This window comes from Sinocyclocheilus rhinocerous, unplaced genomic scaffold, assembly GCF_001515625.1.
Source record: "Sinocyclocheilus rhinocerous isolate Xijiao unplaced genomic scaffold, SAMN03320098_v1.1 scaffold831, whole genome shotgun sequence".
Taxonomy (NCBI): domain Eukaryota; kingdom Metazoa; phylum Chordata; class Actinopteri; order Cypriniformes; family Cyprinidae; genus Sinocyclocheilus; species Sinocyclocheilus rhinocerous.
The window spans coordinates 126,869-149,283 of record NW_015641020.1 but is presented as its reverse complement, the minus strand read 5'-3'; the positions used below and the strand labels follow the sequence as shown (position 1 = coordinate 149,283).

General features: G+C 40.8%; 1 protein-coding gene across 2 annotated transcripts in view; it reads left to right on the top strand.

Annotated features, from left to right (window-relative positions):
• LOC107753920 (sushi, von Willebrand factor type A, EGF and pentraxin domain-containing protein 1-like) overlaps positions 1-22,415 on the top strand; it is a 100,338-nt gene that overhangs the window by 52,354 nt on the left and 25,569 nt on the right. For both annotated transcript variants that reach the window (XM_016570197.1, XM_016570196.1), the window contains exons 11-39: positions 3,941-4,072; positions 4,290-4,481; positions 4,640-4,761; positions 4,880-4,985; positions 5,325-5,510; positions 5,627-5,860; positions 6,104-6,265; positions 6,432-6,593; positions 6,741-6,902; positions 7,940-8,028; positions 8,519-8,615; positions 9,301-9,414; positions 10,101-10,214; positions 10,356-10,557; positions 10,684-10,841; positions 11,577-11,775; positions 11,965-12,140; positions 12,270-12,394; positions 12,517-12,640; positions 12,924-13,094; positions 13,425-13,598; positions 13,771-13,890; positions 14,019-14,195; positions 17,567-17,651; positions 17,825-18,016; positions 18,221-18,388; positions 18,525-19,197; positions 19,371-22,090; positions 22,184-22,412. In XM_016570197.1, the coding sequence (XP_016425683.1) occupies positions 3,941-4,072; positions 4,290-4,481; positions 4,640-4,761; positions 4,880-4,985; positions 5,325-5,510; positions 5,627-5,860; positions 6,104-6,265; positions 6,432-6,593; positions 6,741-6,902; positions 7,940-8,028; positions 8,519-8,615; positions 9,301-9,414; positions 10,101-10,214; positions 10,356-10,557; positions 10,684-10,841; positions 11,577-11,775; positions 11,965-12,140; positions 12,270-12,394; positions 12,517-12,640; positions 12,924-13,094; positions 13,425-13,598; positions 13,771-13,890; positions 14,019-14,195; positions 17,567-17,651; positions 17,825-18,016; positions 18,221-18,388; positions 18,525-19,197; positions 19,371-22,090; positions 22,184-22,412 (7,565 nt within the window). The remainder of the gene's footprint in view (positions 1-3,940; positions 4,073-4,289; positions 4,482-4,639; positions 4,762-4,879; positions 4,986-5,324; positions 5,511-5,626; positions 5,861-6,103; positions 6,266-6,431; positions 6,594-6,740; positions 6,903-7,939; positions 8,029-8,518; positions 8,616-9,300; positions 9,415-10,100; positions 10,215-10,355; positions 10,558-10,683; positions 10,842-11,576; positions 11,776-11,964; positions 12,141-12,269; positions 12,395-12,516; positions 12,641-12,923; positions 13,095-13,424; positions 13,599-13,770; positions 13,891-14,018; positions 14,196-17,566; positions 17,652-17,824; positions 18,017-18,220; positions 18,389-18,524; positions 19,198-19,370; positions 22,091-22,183; positions 22,413-22,415) is intronic.

The following is a 22,415-nucleotide window of genomic DNA, read 5'->3' as shown; positions in this document are numbered from 1 at the left end:
CAGGCTTGTTCACCTCAGCTCACGTCTTCCAAGTCTCAGCAGCCCCCCTTCCAGTCAACAGCTGGGACCACATCGCTGCTGCCCTGTCCTACTGAACTGCCTGATCCTGATGTCTCTGCAGTGTCCCTGCCATCACCTAGACCGCTCTACTCTGCGGGTGCACCCTTGCCCGGCGGACTCCACCCAGGGCCACAAGCATTCTCATCGCCAGTCCCTGATATCGCACCAGCTGCTCATACTGCCGTTCCAGTAAACTCTGTGTCATTAACGTCGAACGTGGCACCTCAGCCTCCAGCAGTGTTCACCATCCCGACCTCCGCTGCGTACCAGCGCGTGACCCAGCAACCTGTTACTGCCACACTACCTACCCTTCACTACGGGCTACAACAGACAGCAACAATGCCAGTGACAACACTTCCAGGTCCATCGCAGCTCCCTGTCTCCAGCCACCAAGCATCGGCACTTCATGCTCCTGGTTACGTTCAAGCAGCTTCATCTGTGCCTTTCCCCCCAGCTGTCTACTCACCTCATCCGAGTCCTGAGCTCCTGTTTGCATCAGCCTATGGCATTCCACGACCTACGTTACCAGTTTTTGAAAGTGGTGCTGAGGGTGACTTTGCTTTGTTTAAGTTGGCATTGGACAATTTGTTGAGTAATCACAATCATGTCAGTGAACAGTATAAATACCATGTTCTATTAAGCCATTTGAAACTTTCCAGTGCTCATCAGCTAGCTAAAGCCTTCATGTATCACCCCCAGCCTTACACTGCTGCTCTGCAGGCACTTCAAGACAAGTATGGACAGCCAAGACAGCTCGTTCAGTCCGAGTTGGGTGCCATCCTAAGCACCCCGCCTCTTAAGTTGGGTGATGCTAACGCCTTTGACTCATTTGCATTGTCAGTACAGTCCTTAGTGGGTATGCTGAGAACTCTTGAGGGCCAGAACGGTTACGAGCTTTTGTGTGGCTCGCATGTGGACCGTCTCTTGAGTAAACTGCCACCAGCCTATCGAGACGGTTTTGTTGAATACTGCTTAAGTCGGGGTATTCTCCAGACGGGCACCGACAAGACCTACACACTTCCTGATTTCGCAGACTGGCTCCAGATCAAGTCCCAAGCGAAACGTATATCCAGCAGAGCCGCGGCTATGTTCCAGAGTGAAACTCCAAAGGCCCCTGGTAGAGCTGGAGGAGCACCTCATCACAGAGAGCAGCCAAGGCCAGTTCTCCTGACACGTGAGAGTATAACTAAGACTCCCGAGCCGACAGCCCCTAAGTCCAGCTCCAAGCCCAAGCCATACTGTCCCCATTGTGACAACAGGGATCACTACCTCAACTCTTGCGAGGCTTTCAAGAAGTTGACTACCTCCCAGATTGTAGCTTGGATTAAAGATAGTAAACGCTGCTGGAGATGCGGACGGTTCCATGCTGTAGAGTCTTGCAACCTCAAACGTCCATGTAAAATCTGTAAAGAGCTACATCTCACAGTTCTTCACGATTCCATCAAAGACATCACCAGTGCTGTCCTCACCGTCAGCCTTCAATCCACCCGGGTTTACTTGGACAGACCGAACCGTACAAAACTGGTGCAGAAGGCAATCCAAAGACTGTTCAATAAATGCATCTTTGTGAAGAATCCCTTCTCCAATCCCTGATTCTCTTACCGGAATCCTGTCTATATTTGGCCGCCTCAACCAGCGTGATATAGAGTTGTAGCGTGCCTTCGTTACACTATTTATGCACAAAAATACCTAATCTTCCCACAGGGAGTCTGCTGCTGCAATTTAACATGATCTTTAGCTGTTTTAAAAAATATAGACAGCAAAAAGAGGAACAATGTCAATTGTTAGGCCATGTTTATCATGTTTATACTTTATTATATGTTCAGATAAAATATTAAACAGGTCCAGGAAATTGTAGGCCTTTCTTGAATGACCTTGTATCTGGTGCGTGAGAAAATGAATCTTCAGGAATTGACATTTGGTAGAACCATCACAGAGAGGCTTCGACTCAGGACACCTGTGGAGGTTGAATGTGGTTGAATGAACTTTTAGTAGCTGCAGTGAATGGAAATGGTTTGATTTATGAACATTTTAAGAACGCTGTGAAGGAAATGTTTTCCTACAAAAAAATATTTATTGATTTGGCTCCTTAAGCAGCGATAAGGATTGGAATCTGGATTTTGGTCTTGGACAGGTGAAATGACTTTAGTTTTATACTATAACTGCAAATACAGTGAACAAAGAAAGAAATTAAGTTTATGGCACAGTGATTATGGAGTATGGAGTTAACCACAGTGGTTGTGTTGGGATAAAACAAGATAAGTTATTTGTACACACAAATGCATTTGTGCAAATGCACATGCACTGCAGATTCCGCAAGATAATTCATTTTGTTCTGTCAACCAGTTCAGACGTGAATACACGGACACACACACACTTTTCCAGAGAGAAGTTCCAGGGCTATTCCAAACTGTCTGACAAATGTCTGGGTCTGCCGGGTTTTGGAGGGAGTTTTGTCTGTACTAAAAATAAGCCTGTGTCAGGGTGTGGGCATGGAAAAACAAAACATGCTGACGTTGGGGCAGTGTGGTGTGACGTCGACAAGCAGCCTCAGTGTGGTCAAAAATTTTAGTGGATATATGTATGAGGGTTTTATTACAGTTGTGGGTACTGATATGTGCATGCAAATAAGTGTGTGTCTTTTAGTGTGTGAAGTGTATATGATCCTTAAAAGACTCTATTGTCTGACCACAGTGTAGCACCCTTAGTTCTGTGTCATTAAACAATCTAGCAATTACTTTCCTCTGGCACCAAGGCCTGTTATTCCCAGGCCTCGTGAGGAGTAGTACAGTAGCATAGCACCCTTTGTAGGACTTTGTGGTTGACCAGAGCAAGTCCTTGTGGAGCTCCACATTGCTCCCTGTGGTAATGTCTGTGAAAGTACCTGTTACATCATTGGCTAATGCCAGATTGCACAACTGAAGCGATCTGTCTGCGATATTGCAAACAGATGCAGGCGTATTTACACTACATGGTAATAGTATGCGTACACCCCTGTCTAATTAATGGGTTTAGGTATTCTAGTAACTCCAGTGAAGATAAATCTTAATGCTACACCACACAGTGATGTTCTAGGGAATTGTGTGCTTCTAAATTTGTTGTTGGGGAAGGTACTTTTTTGCTCGAGCATGATGATACCCCAGTGCATAAAGCAAAGTCCGCAGAGAAACTGATAACTGAGTCTGGTGTGTAAGAGTTCCCTAGCCTGCACAAAGCCCAGACCTGGCCTCAACTGAACACCTTTGGGATGAATTGGACACGCTTGTGTCTGAATGGGAACAATTCCTGCAGCCATGTTCCAACATCTAGTAGAAAGCCTTCCCAGAACCATGTAAGCTGTTGTAGCTGTAAAAAGAGAGATTAATACAGATGTTTTTTTTACAAATTAGATATGTCTCATACTTTTATATAACATTACATGTAGCGTACACTACTGTACCAAAGTTTGGGGTCAGTATGATGTTTTAATGTTTTTGAAAGAAGTCTCTTGATCACCAAGGCTGCATTTATTTAATCAAAATACAGTAAAAGTTATACTGTGAAATGTAACTACAATTTAAAAAAAGATTCTTATTTAATATATTTGACAATTTTAAATTCCTGTAATGGCAAAGTGGAATTTTCACCAGCCATTTCACTAGTCTAGTGTCACATGATCCTTCAGAAATCATTCTAATATGCTGATCTGGTGCGTAAGAGAAATGTCTTATTATTAACAACGTTGCTGTTGATCTATTTAATGCATCCGTGATAAAGTATAATTTTTTTTTTTTTAAATATAAAATGTTACTGGCCCCAAACTTTTGAATGGTAGTCTATGTAATAGTTTGCTGTTTCCTAGCCTGTATAAAGTCATTTATTTTTTATTTTTCTTTCTCAGGAGCCTATTTGAATATCTCTAGTACTCACTCATCTGGAGATGTATTTCCTGTTGGAGAAACTTCAGTGTACTACACAGCCACAGACCCTTCTGGAAACAACCGTACCTGTGAACTCATCATTACTGTACAAGGTACTGTATGCCGGCGTGGACGTCTTATTGTTGACTAAGAAATGTCATTCCGCAAAGCATGCTAGAGTCTATTATTTTAGTTTTTTTTATTAAATAAAGTGTACTCTGCTATAAGTAACTTGAATCTGTCTAGCCAGTTAAGCTAAATGCTGTGAATGTTTCCAGATTATGCTGTTCCTAAATAAAGTTAATTCTATGGTGCTGTTTCTAACCTCAGGTTCAACCTGTGAGAAGCCATTTGTGCCAGTGAATGGGGATTTCTCATGTGCCAAGACAGAGGAGGGAGCAAACTGCTCTCTGATATGCAGACAGGGTTACAGTCTCACCCAGGATGCCGTGCACAGCTACTTTTGCGCCAATAATGGAATCTGGGAGCCGCCCCGCTCACCAGACAGACCTGATTGCTCCCGTGAGTATTGCTTCACTCTTACTCAACATTTGTCTTTCATTTTTGCTCTACTGTCATACTCATACATATACTGTCTTACACACTGCACAGAAAAATCTCCTAATTTTTATTATTGTCTTTGTTTATGTATGTGTCTCCTATGTATCTCCCATTTACAGTGAACAGAATTGCAAACAATGGCTTTAAGCCCTTTGAGATGTTGTTTAAAGCATCCCGCTGTGATGATCTTGACTTGCTAAAGTCCTTCACAGGGGAGTTTTCAACTGTTCTTAAAGATATGGTGAGATCTGACACACAAGTATATATGCATGTACATATACCATGGCCACATGACTTAAATTATATCTTGTTTTTTTTTCTTCTTCTTTTAATTTTTTTAAATAATCATAATCCCATAGGTCCCTAAAATCTGCAATGGGGATGATGTCACCTGCAAACTGGAAATGACTTTACCTGGACAGTGCCTGGAGTATAACTATGATTATCCAAACGGATTTGCTATTGGTAAAAAAATGGCATGCTAATTCTTTTCACCTGGCAGGATTATTATTAACTAAAACTAAAACTATTAAAAATTGTTTTTGGTAATTGAAATAAAGCTGAAATAAAATTACAAATTATTATAAAAAAAAAAAAACATTAAATAAATGTATGTTGAAGATTGCTAAATTAATTAATAGCGAAAATTAAAATAAATAAATACAAATTAAATAAAATTTTCTATAAATTAGCACTTTTTTTCAAACAATTAAACTATCTAGTTTTTTCTTACATTTATTTTAAAATTATTTTCTTTAAATTATTTACAGTCATAAACTGTAAATTCTTTTTCCTTCTCCTCAGGTCCTGGAGGATGGGGCTCTCAGAATGGCCAGGACTATGCATATTTTGACACTGGTTTTGCTCCAGAGCACCACTTGCAGCAAGATGGTTCATCACAGCATGGCTATCACATGAGGACCAAACGCCATCGCAAAATCACTGGCCCTACCAGAGAGCAAAAGATACAAATCCATTTCAACATTACAGGTAGAGAAATATCAGCTACTGGGCTAACTAGTTGCACCTGTGTTTGCACCTATTGAAAATGAGTTTTACATCCAAAGCTAGTTGCAACTTCTCCCAACACCATTCCTTCTTCCCAGCAAGCATCCCACTGCCCTTGTCGAGGAACGACTCGGCGGAAATAGTCAATCAAAGACGTTTGCTGAGGGCACTTGAGCAGCTGACCAATCGGCTTAAGCGGACACTGAGCAAGCAACCGTTCTCTACCTTCCATGTGTCTTCAGAGATGATCGTTGCGGACCCCAAATCCTTGGAAAGTAAAAAGGCTAAACTGTACTGCCGGCCAGGGTCTGTTCTCAATGGCAGGGTGTGTGGTGAGTTTGAAAATGAAATACATGTTAAAATCCACATTCAAAAGGGCACATCTTATATATTCCAGAGTAAAAATGTGCTGATATAGATTCCGGAGCTGCAAACGTCTGGAAAACATTTGTGGCAAACTATTTAGCCACAAATTTACTGTAATTTTAAAAGTATACCACAAAAAGTATCAGCCAGTTGCATATGAATTGGGAACAAACACTTTTTTGACATTCTTGTTTGTTTTTGACCCATAGTGCAATGCCCAATAGGGACGTATTTCTCCCTAGAGTATGGCGAGTGCGAGAGCTGTTGGAGAGGGTCATATCAGGATGAGGAGGGTCAGATGGAGTGTAAGTCATGCCCAGATGGCTTCTCCACTCCGTACCTCCATTCCCGCAGCCTGGCAGAGTGCAAAGGTAATCAGTCAGCTTGATTCATTGATCTAAAATTATCTGTTTGTTCATAAATCTACTGATTACTCCATTCCAGTAGAAAACTGCTTATACTATAGATGGGATGTCTAAGTGTGTCTCTGTGATTGTGTGTGTGTGTGCATACCTGCATGTGTGTGCATGTTTCCAGCGCAGTGCCAGCCTGGCAGCTCATCATTAACCGGGTTGGAGACCTGTGAGTCCTGTCCTTTAGGGGAATACCAGCCAGATTTCGGCTCTCAGGTCTGTCTGCCCTGCCCTTCCACCACGACCACTGTCAATAGAGGGGCTCTGGATGTCAATGAGTGCGGTGGTGAGATGTAACAACTGAAGAATTATTACTAAAACACACCTAAGAATGACTTCAACATATAAGACAAACATAAAAGCTAGATTTATTCGAAAATTACCATTTGGTTTTTTAAAAACATTTGGTTTCTCTTTCTCTCTGTCTTTCCAGTTCCATGTTCCGCTGGCCATTTCTCCCGGACAGGTCTAGTTCCATGTTACCCATGTCCCAGAGATTATTACCAGCCTGAGGAGGGCCGTTCCTACTGTCTCTCTTGCCCCTTTTATGGTATTACCACAATAACAGGGGCCAAAGCCATCCAACAGTGCTCCAGTATGTTTCTTTACATTTATTCTAGTCATTTTATTTCCCTTTGTTTTCCTGCTGTTCAGTACACTGCTGTTCAAGTTTATCTCTTGTGCTCACAAAAGCTGCATTTATTTAATTTATTTAACAAAAATACAATAAAAACAGTCACATTGTAAAATGTTATTACAATTTAAAATTTTAAAATATTTTGTTCCTGTGATGGCAAAGCTGAATTTTCAACAGTCATTACTTCAGTCTTCAGTGTCACATGATCCTTCAGAAATCATTCTGATATGTTGGCTTGGTGCTCAAGAAACATGTCTTATTATTATCAGTTTTCAAATCGGATGGATTGAATAATAAGTTAAAAAGAACAGCATTTATTTAAAATAGAAATCCATTGTAACATTATAAATGTCTTTACTGTCACTTTTGATCAATTTAATGTGTCCTTGCTGAATAAAAGTATTAATTTCTTTAAAAATCTTACTGAACCCAAACTTTTGAATGGTAGTGTATGTGTCCAGATCTGATGCTGGATATGAATAGTTTATGCATGTAATTTCTGCCTCATTAGTGGGACCAGTAACCAGAATTTCGAAAATAATGATTGTTTCCACTTGTCAATTCTCTGCTAAACAGCTTATTATAGGTAGGCTTGGTAAGAGGATCTATTCTAACATAAATAAATGACACGCTTCACCTTTAATGTGATATAAAGTGATGCTTGTGCAAGACCATGGTGTGTAGAGGGTTTCTTCATTCATTCATCAATGGACTATATAGGTCATTTTCAGGCTTTGGGTAGGTGTGTGAACGATTTGCAATGAGAATCCAATGCACATATTGGAATCTGATTCTCTGTACACACGGGAAAAAAGTGCCTCAGTGTGGAAAAGATGAGGATGATGAATGCCTTTGGAAAATGTTTCCAGTTTTGACAGCAGAAATTCTCCTCTTTCACATCTTTTTTTATTTGTGTTGTGCTTATTCTGTCTGTGTCATGTTCTAATTTCTTTCTCCTCATACTTTTTTCCCTCTTTTCTCTTGGTCTGACTCAGGCTTTGGTTCTAGTTTCCTGCCTAAAGAGGAAAGTGCAACTGCAGCGCCAGAAGTTGTTGTGAGAAAGGATTATCAAGCCAGTAGCCAGGTGAGTCGTCACTCTCAGTAGTTGGTACCCAAAACTGGAAATGAATCTTTGAAATGTGTTCTTGGTGTGTTTGGATCACATGTCGTGACCTTAAAAAAGAATTTGGATGCTTAAGTCATACCTATAAATTTATGAATGCCTGTACATTAAATACTAAATACCAAGTGTTTTATTTTAAGGAAAGATGGCACAAATAACATTTCACAAAAGTATTGGTTCATGCTGCTAATTTATGTTATGAAGTTCACTTGTGTGAACTTGAGAAAAATTACATCATACAGCCACTAAATAGTTATTACTATAGTTAAAATAGTACTAAAGGAAGTTCTTGTATCATTTAGTTTGAAGATGCCGACTGATTTGCTAACTTATGAAATGACATTCAGATATGTTTTTGGTTAATAGTGATCCTTACTTTTTGATGGTGTCACAGCACCCCCTGCGGGCTAAAGTAAAATAGCTGAAATTGTAGTTCTTTACTTTCCTGCAGATGTTCCATGAATGTCTCCTGAATCCGTGTCAAAACCAAGGCACTTGTGAGGAAGTCGGCGTCGGATATGTATGCACCTGTGTTCCAGGATTCACAGGTTTGGCATGTTCTGTAGCCATAACTCACAAGTAACATTGAAAAACCAGCTGTTAAGTTCAGTCGGCTTTTGGAAAACAACTTTGTAAACCTTTATAGTTGCCCTATGTACTGTTTTCTAATACTTTTTGTAGTTCTATGTACTGCAATGTGTTTCAAGTTGTATTTAAAGGCACAATATGTAAGATTTTTTTATTAAAATATCCAAAAACCACTAGAACAGTGTTATATATTTTGCTGACTTGTGTACTTACGTTATCCCAAATGTTTCGAAGAATGTTTAAATCCAGAGAAATAAGCAATTTTTAACTAGTGACACGGAAGCCTCACCCTGCTTCATTCTACTACGTTAATAAATCATTAGCTCATCCATGAACATGATTTCCGCCCAAGTCCCGTCCGATTGCATCAGCTGTGGGGATGAAGACGACAACTCCCATGATTCCACACTCAGTCACGGCGTCATCAAACTACACCTTTGTCTATTTGTTTATTTTGAATACGCACCCTCTAGCGGCGAAAATTACATATTGTGCCTTTAAGACAGCTCAGTTGAGCCAACTAAATTTGGTTTAATAATGCAGTTAGTCTGGTATTACATTATATAATTTTGATAGATTAGCCTCTGTGGTTGAGATTAATCGCTGCCCACTTTTTGCACATTTTCCTCATTCATTGCCTTATAGGAGCCAAGTGTGAGAGCGACATTGATGAATGTGATTCTGTTCCTTGTCAAAATGGTGGCTTGTGCAGAGATGGCATGGGAGATTTCCAGTGTCAATGTCAGCCTGGGTTTGTAGGTAAGAGAAAGCCCACTCACATAATCTGACATCATTTCAACTTCACACTGGGGAATCCCAGTGTAACTGTAAAAGCCGAGTTCTACGATTGAAATGTTTGAGGCAATTAAACCCCAAATCCAAAATTCCTAACTGTTGAGGGTTCTGAAACTTTCCTTTAGTCTAACCATTGTGATGGATTTAGCTGTCTCTGAATCTCTTGAGTCTGGCAGTGGAATTACATAAGCTCTCATTCTCAGAACCTTACAACACTTTATCCATTCAGGCCATTGTCTCTCTTCTTTAAAACGTGGCCATGATTAAGCATGTGGCTGCCCTAGATATGGAGAATTGAATTGAAGTGTTTTTGTTCTTTTTCAACTCTGTGTATGTGTCTGGGGTGTTTTGTTCGAGGTGGCAAGCGAGGCGAAAATTGAAAAGAAAATAATTGAAAGTACGAAGATAAATCAAAACAAATAAAATGAAATGTGATCTCAAACAGTTTGTAAACTGCTTACTTTAATCTAAAGTAACAATATTCAACATTAGCCAAGTTTCCATCCACTTTTTGATAGTATGGCAATATAAATTTTAATAGGAATATTGAAGTATTGGTTGCTTGTTGATTGTCACAAGTGTGAGGTAAAATGGTGTTCCATATGTTTTTGTGTGTGTTTGTGTCTTGTGTTGTGTTTTGTCTCTGGAAGGCTTGGTGTGTGAGGCAGAGGTGAACGAGTGCAACTCTTCTCCATGTTTGAATGAAGGACTCTGTGTGGATGAAGTGAATCACTTTACATGTAGCTGTCCAGATGAATTCACAGGTCAGCACCTCACCTCTGCTACACCTGTTCACTTACATGTAATGTCATTTATATTATAATACATTTAACTGGAAGTTCTTAAATTGTAGCGCACCAGTCAAGTTACAAGGAATATCTTTTTCCAATGTCATTTACATCTAGGTCCCCGTTGTGAGTTGGAAATAAATGAGTGTGCTTCCAGCCCATGTCAAAACGGAGGTGTTTGTAAAGATTTGGAGGGTGGGTATTTCTGTACATGTTCTCAGGGCTTCACTGGCGACAATTGTGAGGTTGAAGTTGATGAGTGCTACAGCGACCCCTGTCTGAATGGAGGAACATGTGTGGATGCTATCAATGATTTCAGGTTAGTGAGGAAGCCCTTGTAGAAACTGTTCATGCATATGCATTAAGAGGATGATTATAATGTATTGCATTTGTTACAACTGATATATATGATAGATAACAGAATTTGTCTCACATTTGTGACCAGGTGTGAATGTGTGAATGGATACAGAGGCAGACTGTGCCAGGTGGACGTAGATGACTGCGATCCAAATTTGTGTTTGAATGGCGCGACCTGCGTGGATGGAGTGGCCACTTTCACCTGCCGATGCCCTCCTGGGTTCAACGGAACCAGGTGTGAGACAGGTATAGAGGGAAAGAGATTTAAAAAATGATGGAACATCATCATCATAGAGAGAAATTTTACAAAGGCTTGTTAGAGATAGTCTTTGTATTTTCCTGTTTTACTCTGTAAAGCTGCTTTTACACAACCAGCATTGTATAAAGCGCTATACAAATACAGGTGACTTGACTTATCACTTTAATTGAGATGCGTTCCCAGAAAAGTGTGGAAAATTCCTAGCAGCACTTAAAAAGATTCAGTAGACTCTTAACTTTCACACCCTGTTATACACAATCCATTTTTCATAGATGTTTTCAGATAAAGTTTGATGTACTGTAACTTTCAGAACCAAAAACTTCCTCCCCAGTCAAAAATGCTAATTTATAAGAATTAATCTACAAAAACATTTGCTTTGGACTTCTGCGTCTTTCTGACCTCTGACAGATGAATGTTAACAATAATAAAAAAATCATTAATGATTTATTATTCACACACACACACACACACACATATATATATATATATATATATGTGTGTGTGTGTGTGTGTATATATATATATATGTGTGTATGTGTGTGTATACAGTGTATATATATATATATATATATATATACATTTATTATATTGTATTTTGTGTTAAAACCTAATTAACATTATGAGTTAACATCAGGGACCAAAAATATACTGATAAAATATAATGTATAATATGACTCATAATTACATATCATCTGTGGTCTTTTCCCTTTTTTTTCAAACAGAAATGCCCTACTCCTTTGATCTGGAGTTTGAAGTTTCTGGTATCCACGGTTACGTGATGATGGACGGTCACATGCCATCACTTACACAGATCACATGTACATTTTGGATGAGATCATCAGACACTGTTAATTATGGAACTCCCATCTCTTACGCTGTGGAGGGAAGTGACAATGCCTTCCTCCTCATTGACTATAATGGGTGAGAGCTTTGTTTAAAAGTTGCAAAATTTGCATTTACGCAACTAAATTAAATACATGCTATGACCTGTTTAACATTTTTACATTATGTAAGTTCACTTTACCTACACCTTACTCTTGTTTAAAGGTCACTTTTTTTTCTTACATTCTCCTCTTTTCCTCTTCCCTTTTGTTTCTGTCTTACTTTCAGGTGGGTCTTGTATGTTAATGGCAAGGAGCGGATCACTGACTGCCCAGCAGTAAATGATGGCCTCTGGCACCATATTGGTATATCATGGCGCAGCAAGGACGGTGATTGGAGAGTTTATATTGATGGGAGCCCTTCAGATGGAGGGAAAGGACTATCAGTTGGCACTACCATACCAGGTTGACCTTTTTACCTAATAAAGAATGAAAACACACTGTCAGTTCAAGACACTTTTATTGCTTTATGGTGCTTCAAAGAGAATGTGTGTCCAGAAACTGAAATGTTTGCGCTATACTTACTTTAAACAGGAGGGGGTGCTCTGGTACTTGGACAGGATCAGGACCAGAGGGGAGATGGCTTCAACCCAGTGGAGTCCTTTGTGGGCACTCTTAGCCAGCTTAATATATGGAACTATGTTTTAACACCACAGCAGGTAACAGTTTATACATATTCCTTATTCTTACGCTTAAGTTAACAGAGAACAAATCCCTGAGACTGAAAAAAAAATTCTGAACTGCTCAGATCAGAAAATAATCATATTTCTACTATTCTTAGATCAAGTCTCTGGCCAGTAGCTGTCCACGTGATCTGCAGAAAGGGAACGTGTTTGCATGGCCTGACTTCTTAGGAGGGGTCACGGGCCGAGTAAAGACCAGCAGCAAGAGCATTTTCTGTGCTGGTAAGAATCAAGTCAAGTCATATATTATTATCATTCAATCATGTGTGTGCATGGGAGAACAAAGCACTGCAGGCCTTGTAGTGAATTTTCCTTAATATTTCTACCGCACAGTAACAACAGTACTCATATTTTTTTATTTTATCCAATGTATCCTTATATGTAACTACCTAACTCATATAAATAATTATAAACTTTGAGAATAATAAATCAAAAATCAGTGCCATAAATATGTTGTAGTGGTGAGAAAGTGTAACATTTGTTGTCCACTGTTTTGGTCTTTTAGACTGCGCCCTGGTGGAGGCTTCTGTTCCTCAACTGCGCTCATCCAGTAAAGCTGTGAGTCCGGGCTCTAAGGTGCAGTTCTCTTGCAGTCCTGGGTTCTATCTGGTGGGGGAGCCAGTGCAGCAGTGCTTAAACAGAGGCCAATGGAGCCATGCAGAGCCAATATGTGAACGTGAGTGATGGGAATGCACAGATATGCAACAGAGGACACACAAAAGTATACGCTGGCTGTTTAAACCACCACACGTTCAAAATGACCATTACAGCCACATATACAACAATATACTTATGCTGTACTGATGAACAATGTTAAATGTTAATGTTAATGTTAAATTTACAATTTTCATACACAGATAAACACATACCATAACACAAATAGATACAAAGTTTGTGCACATACTCACATGTACTTCATATACACGCAATGTAGTACTAACATTACTCATTACCCAGTACCAGGACCATCATTAATCTGTACCAGGGCCTTTCTCTTTATCTGTAGGTGTGGAATGTGGTCCCCCGCCTGACCTGGAGCACGGGCAGTATCATGGAGAGGATTTTTATGCTGGGAGCACAGTGCTTTATCAATGTAAACCAGGGTTCTACCTGCTAGGGGAGAGTAAGATGTTGTGTACCAACAATGGTAAATGGATTGGCAACCCACCTGCATGTCTGGGTAAGAGATACACAGCAAATCAGGGAAAGAACCTGAAAGAGGCATTGAATAGACAATAGGTCTATACCAGAGTTATCAAACATCACTATACACAGGTGCATCTGGAACCTGGAATATCATTTTACATTTTGTTTGTCCTTTGTTTTTGTGTTGGTTTGTGCTTATATTACAGATGTGGACGAATGTTCTCTGGGCTCTGAATGTGATGAACATGCTAGTTGCCAAAACACTGATGGCTCTCATATATGCACCTGCATACCCCCTTACAGTGGAGATGGAAGAAACTGCACAGGTAACACAATCTCATAAATTGGACATTTAAAGTTTCAACAGGTACAACAGATGACTGCGCTTCCAGCTCACACAGTAGCATGTTTAATAACTGAAGACAATTATTTTTGTTTTCTTTATTCTCACTAGAGCCAGTAAAATGTAAAGATCCAGGTGTTCCTGAGTTTGGGCACCGTGAGGGCAGTAATTTCATCATGGGCAGTGAGTTGGTCTTTTCCTGTGAGGAAGGCTATGAGTTGATTGGCTCATCCCATCTATCCTGCACAGAAGAAGGAATTTGGAAGGGAGATTTCCCATACTGCAAAGGTAGGCCTAGCTTTCAGATCTGTCTATTGATGCTACTGTTTGTTTACATATGGCGCTTTTGCACTGCATGGTACGGCTCGGTACGGCTCACTTTTGGGGGGTTTTCCACTGTGTACAGTACCTAGTACCAAGTACTTTTTTAGTAGCACCTCAGTTTGTCAGAGCCGGGGCTCAAACTAGGGTCTCTGGCGCAAGAGTCTTAATTTCCAGGTATAATTAATTTCTGGCTTGGTTATTCTGTCAGAGCCGGGGCTCGAACTAGGGTCTCTGACGCAAGAGTCTTAATTTCCACCACTGAGCCACAGGAGGCAGTTAAACCCAATAGTCAGACGCGTTCTTAAATTAACTCAGAAGAGTTTATTTAACAAAAAACAGCAGAAAGGGTACAAAAATCCTTTCCTTAATGAAAGCCACAAAACAGAAAAATCTTCAGTCCAAAAAGAGAATAATAATCTCTAAAACAAAAACTCAGGAAAAAGACAAAACAGCCAAATGAAACACAGGGAAACAATCCAAAAAAGTATAGTTCTTTGCACTAGAGCAGACTTACGGCAGCAACTGGCTTAGGAACAACAATAACCAAACAAAGATACAAAGAAAGTGACCAGCTTAAATACACAGCCCAGAACCAGGCACATGTGAAAACAATAGCACTGATTACAAGAGGCACAACATTGACACGAGAGTACCATAGGGACTTTTAGTGGCCAAAATGAGACATTACAAAGCAAAAACTCTGACACAGTTGAGGTTCCAAGCGAGCCGTACCAATACTAAAATGTGATGTATAAACACTGCAGGTCACTGATTGGTCAACATCAGCCACCTCAGTATCATTTGTTTGCACGACTTGCTTTAAACGACCGTCACACGTAACTTGAAAAAAGAAATGGCTGTATCGTGGTCAGTAGATGAGGTGGCAGTGCTACTATAGCGATAAGCTGAGCCGAGTTGTACCACTCAGTGGAAAAGCGCCAATAAACTACCATTCAACTTTTGGGGTTAGTAAGATTTGTTTTTTTACACTGTTATACAAGCAAGCTGTACACTCACTACTTTACATTGTAGCAAAGTGTCATTTCTTCAGTGTTGTCACATGAAAAGATATAATAAAATATTTACAAAAATGTGAGGGGTGTACTCACTTCTGTGAGATACTGTATATATATATAGCATCACAGTTTCCACAAAAATAATAAGCAGCACAATTGTTTCAACACTGATAATAAGAAATGTTTCATGAGCACCAAATCAGCATATTGGAATGATTTCTGAAGGATCATGTGATCCTGAAGACTGGAGTAACAGCTGCTAAAAGTTCAGCTTTGCCATCACAGAAATAAGTTACATTGTAAAATGTATTAAATAAGAAAAGTTATTTTAAATTGCAATAATATTTCCCAACATTACTGTTTTAGTGCATTTTTGATCAAATAAATGGAGCCTTGCTGAGCATAAAACATAAAAAAATCGTACTGATCCCAAATGTTTGAACAGTAGTGTAGCAAATAACAAAACAACGCGAGCACATATAACAATTACTTGAATATAATTCTTGTTTTATTTTTCACTAAAATTAAAGGAGCCAAGCTAATGCTAATGGAAATATAATGGAAATATGCTGAATGTTATTGGTAATAGTAACAAACTAATTAGAGCTTGTCTTGGGATCCAAATGGTTCTGTGTAAATGTAAATGTAATCCAACCATACACAACACACATACATTGTTTCTCAATCTCAGTGGGAAACTGACCTGATTCTAGAGATTCTAGAGTGTGTATATATAGGTACCTCATAAACAATTGTTCGGCTTTGTTGAGTCCATGTTACTGGAACAATTTAGTATTTTATATTACCAGCAAACTGAGCATTATCCTGAACCTCAGCCAGCAGCTTTTATGGGGCTTTTATATCTTGTCACCTCAACTCACATTACTGTATGTTAATCAAAGTTACATGTATTTTGTTTTGGCGGAGTCCCGATACACTCCGAATGCATTGTTTGTTTTCCTGACATAAGAGAATTTAAAGGGGTCATGAACTGAGAAATAAAAATTCCCTTGATCTTCTGACATACAGTATAAGAGGTCATTGTACTGTGAAAACGTCCTGTAAGTTTCAGAACTCAAAACTTTCTCGTTAGTCTAAAAACAACTTATATTGAAGCCAATCTGCCAAAACAACAGGTTGTGGATTGTGCCATTTTATGATGTAATAGTTGGCTAAACCCCGCCTCCGCAGAAGAAGATCAACACCTGCTTCTACATCACTGCCAGTTTAGCCCCGCCCTTGGATTCACACATGTAGTGTGAATAAGGAGAAAGGGAAACACAGGTCTACGCAGAAACCAAATGATAAAGATGCTCAGAAGACAACAAGATGCTGTACAGTGCCAAGTTGTGGAAAAACACAGAACTTGGTCCTTTGTTCCCTTCAGTTTACCATGGATTCCTTTACAAACAAGGCACAATATGACGCAGGATTTTTAGTAAGATTGAAACTAAAAGACGATGCTGTACGACTATCCAACACAAGTGTGAGTAACTATTTTTATTACGTGGTCACTATTGCTTTGTTATTACAGATCGTTTGAGATATACTAAGTATTTATGTGCTTGTAACCTAATAACAGCAGCGTCCATCTGTGAAGGATGTAGGCTGTCAAACATACACAAATGTTAGCCAATCATAGCAGTGGCCGTTTACTTCAGTCTACAATCTGCCACACCTATTCAAACAGAGCATTCCCATGAGGGGGGTCAAAATAGGACAGAAAATAGCCTATTACTTCTAAATTATGATGTACTTGGTCCTTTGTTCCCTTCAGTTTACCATGGATTCCTTTACAAACAAGGCACAATATGACGCAGGATTTTTAGTAAGATTGAAACTAAAAGACGATGCTGTACGACTATCCAACACAAGTGTGAGTAACTATTTTTATTACGTGGTCACTATTGCTTTGTTATTACAGATCGTTTGAGATATACTAAGTATTTATGTGCTTGTAACCTAATAACAGCAGCGTCCATCTGTGAAGGATGTAGGCTGTCAAACATACACAAATGTTAGCCAATCATAGCAGTGGCCGTTTACTTCAGTCTACAATCTGCCACACCTATTCAAACAGAGCATTCCCATGAGGGGGGTCAAAATAGGACAGAAAATAGCCTATTACTTCTAAATTATGATGTTTTTGATGTAAAAATCTTGATAACATTATTAGTGGACCTCAGAGAGAACAGTACAAAATAATAAAAAAGTGAGTTCATGACCCCTTTTAATGCAGTGATGACGACAATTACTGTCTAGTCTGCATTTCACTGAAAACACTGAACATAAGCTGTGTCTAATGATTTCCCCCAACAGCCCTTTCCTGTGCCCATCCCACTCTCCCTGAATATGGAATCATGAAAGGGTCAAACTTCACATACGGAAGCAAGGTGACTTTCAGGTATCACTGTTAGATGTAGAGTCAGTTTCTGGAGGTATTGTATAGCTAATTTTAAGAGATCTGTTTAAATATGGGAGAGACTATTTTTGTTTAATAGCATAATGAGAAAGGACAATTTTTTTTGTGGGTTGTTTTGTATGCAAATAATCTTTGAATTTTCTGCTATGCTGCAGTTGTGAGAAGGGGTATGTCCCTCAGGAGCCAATAGAAAGCCAGTGTCAATCTGATTTGAAGTGGAGCAGAGAGCCCTATGTTTGTCAGCCTGTTACCTGTGGTGAGCCCCCAGTGGTTGATTATGCTGAGTATACTCTCAACGGGAAAGTGTACCTCTCCACGCTAACCTATACCTGCATAGAAGGATACAGGTAAAGTCTGATACATTTTTATCACTTTATGACTTTATGAAAATAGTAGCAGGAACAGTATAGGACAGGGGACCAATATTGGCATGTGTGCCTTAGGTTGCCGACCCCTGGTATAAAAAAAACATTTTTGGATGATATGGTTGCTTTTTACACATCTAGATGTCAGAGAATATATTGACTTTCCTTTTTTTTTTTGGTGTAAAGTTTGCAGGGTGCCATGGAACTGAAGTGTGAGTCATCAGGAGAGTGGGCATCTCCTCCCCCGATCTGTGCCAGAGTGGACTGTGGCAAACCTCCTCCTTTGAAGGATGCTGTGATTAAGGGCGACAACTTTACACTGGGTAGCATGATCATCTATGTTTGCAAAGAGGGGTAATTAACTTCGTATATGTATATTTTTGTTGCCAGTGGATTTGATCTGTTTGTTTGATGCCCTATTAAATATCTTTTTCAATCACTCTAGTAATGACATGATAACAATGATTTGTAAAATATTGTCTTATTGTAGTTACACCCTCCTTGGTGTAGAAACTCAAGAATGCCTCCCAAGTGGCAACTGGACTCATAATTCTGCTCAGTGTGTGCCTCGGTCTTGTGGACCACCACCCCAAGTTGACCATTCCCTACCTGACACTGGACACCAGCTTTTTGGGGACACTGCTATCTACTTCTGCGATGACGGCTACACTGCTGGTAGCAATACAAAACTGTTCTGCAATTCCCAAGGTGTTTGGGCTCCCCCAGATGGATTTGGCATTCCTCACTGCATTGCCAACTTCTGCCAGCGTCCCCTGGATTTACCTCATGCCATTCTGGACTCCATCAACAAACCAAAGTATGCAAGCAACACAGAGGTCAGCTACAAGTGTGAGGAGGGATTTGTTCTCAACACAACAGGAACCCTGAAGTGCATGATAGGGGGAGAGTGGACACCCTCACCTTTGGACATTGGCTGTATGCCTGTCAGATGCTCAAAGCCAGACAGTATTGAGAAGGGCTATGTAAGTGGGAACAATTATAATTTTGGAGCGGTGATTGCATACAGCTGTGATAAAGGATATTTCATTCGAGGAGAGAAGAGGAGAATTTGTAAAGCCAACGGTGAGTGGGGAGGTGTCTTGCCCACATGCCAGCCTATTTCCTGTCCCAGCCCACCTCGCTTGGCAAATGGCTTTATCCCGGTAAATACAATACTGTCTCCTAGTAATGCATAATATACTGGTACCAAATTGATTTAATATTTAGTGTTTTATTTTTAATTTTGCTGGTTAGCACATTCTGAGCCATTTAAATGTATTTCTTAATAATTTATTTAATCCATAAGTACATATGTATGATACTTTTTTCCCCATAGGGCCAAATAAGAAAGAACGGATATGTATACAGCAGTAGAGTGACCTATGCTTGCAACGATGGTTATCGCCTAACCGGAAAGCCTGAACGTATATGCATGGCCAATAAGCAGTGGTCGAACAACAATCCTCCTGTTTGTGTCCTCCTCACCTGCCCTACCCCACCTGATATCAAAAATGGCCATTATCATGGCTCCACATTTGAAGTTGGCAGCAAGGTGGAATTTGCCTGCAACGAAGGATATGAACTCATTGGAGATTATGTATGGACTTGTTTAAAGTTTGGAAATTGGGACGAGAGTGTAACCCCACGTTGTTCCCCAGTACAGTGCCCTGAACCACCTTTAGAGGAGAATCACCTTGTACTGCGTGGATTAGATTCTGACTCAGGCATTGTGGAGCTTTCTTGTGAGGAAGGGTATGTTCTCCATGGTGCACGAACTCTTCATTGTACCCCATCCCAGGAGTGGAATGACTCTTTTCCTGTCTGCAAACAAGTCTTTTGTGGACCTCTACCTGAGGTTGCCTTTGGTGACCCATCCGACGCACTGTCCTACTTTGGTAGTGTGGTGACCTACTCATGCATGGATGGCTTTACACTCCGGAAGGAAGCTTCTGTCCGCTGCCAGGCAGATGGGAACTGGAGTAAACCTTATCCCGAATGCATTCCTGTTGAATGCCCACAGCCTAAGGACATACCAAACGGAATTGTGGATGTTCAAGGACTAATGTATCTTAGTACTGCTGTCTATAGCTGTAAGGCAGGGTATGATTTAGCAGGTAACAGCACTGTGCTTTGTGGTCAAAGTGGACAGTGGATAGGAGGTGTACCTGTATGTCACCCTGTTAAGTGTGCTGCACCCAAGGAGATTCCCAATGGCTATGTTAGGTACACAAGGCTTCAGTTTAGCCAATCAGTTACATATTCCTGTCACAGGGGGTACCGCTTACAAGGCCCAGAAACCCTTAACTGTTTGGAGAATGGACAGTGGCACCAAGAGGCTCCTACTTGTGTGCAGATCTACTGTTCTCCTCCAAAACCAATTGAGAATGGCTTTGTAGAAGGACGGGACCGCAAGTTTGGGGTTACTATCTTCTATAGCTGCTTCCCAGGTTTCATACTAGTTGGTAATAATCATCTCACCTGTGAAGAACATGGCTGGTCAAGCTCTGAGCCCAAATGTATTCCTGCTGACTGTGGCCTGCCTCCGCATATTGATTTTGGTGACTACTCAAAGGTCAAAGAACCGTCAGCAGAAGACGACGCCCTTACAAGCCAACATTTATCAGTAGACAGCAGCTTTTTACATGGTTCCCTGGTTCAATATCATTGTCATGCTGGGTATGAAATGAATGGTGACATTGTGTTGATGTGCCAAGAAGATGGCACATGGAATGGAACTGCCCCTGTGTGTGTTCCGGCACAATGTGAGACTCCACCCAGCCCTGAATATGGATCAGTTATTGTAACAGATAGTGCACTTGGCAGACTTGCGGAGTACAGTTGCGAGGAGGGTTACGAGCTCAATGGACAGACCATCCGACAGTGCATTTCTGGGAAGCAGTGGAGTGATGACGCTCCTCGCTGTTTGCCCATCTCTTGCGGTAACCCTGGAGGCATTGCGAATGGTGAGGTGATTGGAAAATCCTTTCACTTCAAGGCGCTTATTCACTTTGAGTGCCATAAAGGGTTTGTCCTTGAGGGTGTTGAGACTAGAACTTGCCAGGTTGATGGGAAATGGGATAACAAAGCTCCATCGTGTAGAGCAGTCTCCTGTGGGCGCCCTGTTGTATCAAAGGATGTTTTAGTAAGCGGAGACGACTATACATTTGGAAAGAGGTTGTTGTTCAGCTGCAATCTTGGCTTCATCCTACAGGGAACACCAACCAGTGTTTGTTTAGCCAATGGTAGTTGGAGTGAGGCTCCTCCAAAGTGCCTTCCAGCCAACTGTGGTCAACCACCAGTAATCGAAAATGGTCAAGTAACAGGCACGGATTATGGTTACAATGGTATGGTTAGGTATGCTTGTGACATTGGATACGTCTTGACAGGAAATCCTACACTAATATGCAGAGCTGATGGACTATGGGATGACCCTCCTCCGCGGTGCGACATAGTCACATGTGATCCACCTGAGGACATTAGCCATGGTTACCTGAATGGATCAAGCTTTAATTTCGATGATGTTGTGGAGTATATTTGCTTCCCAGGCTATGAGGTTGTTGGCAGTCCAGTTTTGCGATGTGCTGCCGAGGGTGTCTGGCTGGGGCAAGTTCCAGAATGCCGACCTTGTGTTTGCAGTCCCCCAGTTCTGAAGTACGGTGCTATTCTCGGCCGAGACCACACCTGTGGTGCAAGCATCTGGTTCCGATGTGATGAAGGCTACAAAATTCTTGGCCCCACAGAGGCCATATGTGACAAGGGTGGAGTGTGGAGTCCAGGAGTACCCATCTGCACCCGAGGAAGATGTTCCAGCCCTCCTCCAGCTGTGCCTAATGCTGTCGTACAAGGCAGTGCTGCCTACTCCATTGACACTGTCACTTACCGGTGTAGGCCGGGATATCATTTGAAAGGTTTTCCCCATCTTTCCTGTGGAAGGTTGGGCAGATGGGGAGAGCCAAACCTGAACTGTGAACCCATTTCTTGTGGAGTTCCTCCTCTTATCCCAAATGCAGAGACTGCTGGAGTGGTGTTAACCTATGGCAGCAAAGCTCAGTACAGGTAATCTGACATAACATAAACATCCAATAAAAACTCAATTGTATAAATACAATTTCTGAAGAGCTTAAAACTGAATGTTTCCACTTGACACAGGTGTAAAGAAGGTTTTGAATTAGCAACAAAGACAGACTCAATAACCTGTCAAAGTGATGGCACCTGGTCCAAACACAGTGTCAGATGTCGACCTTCTCCCTGCAGCTTTCCTGCAAACCTCACCTATGTAGTCATCACAGGCAAGCAGCTCACACCTGTAGGGGGCACAGTCATAATCTCCTGTAGACCAGGGTACTATCTTGAGGGACCTGGATTATCTGAATGTTCAGTA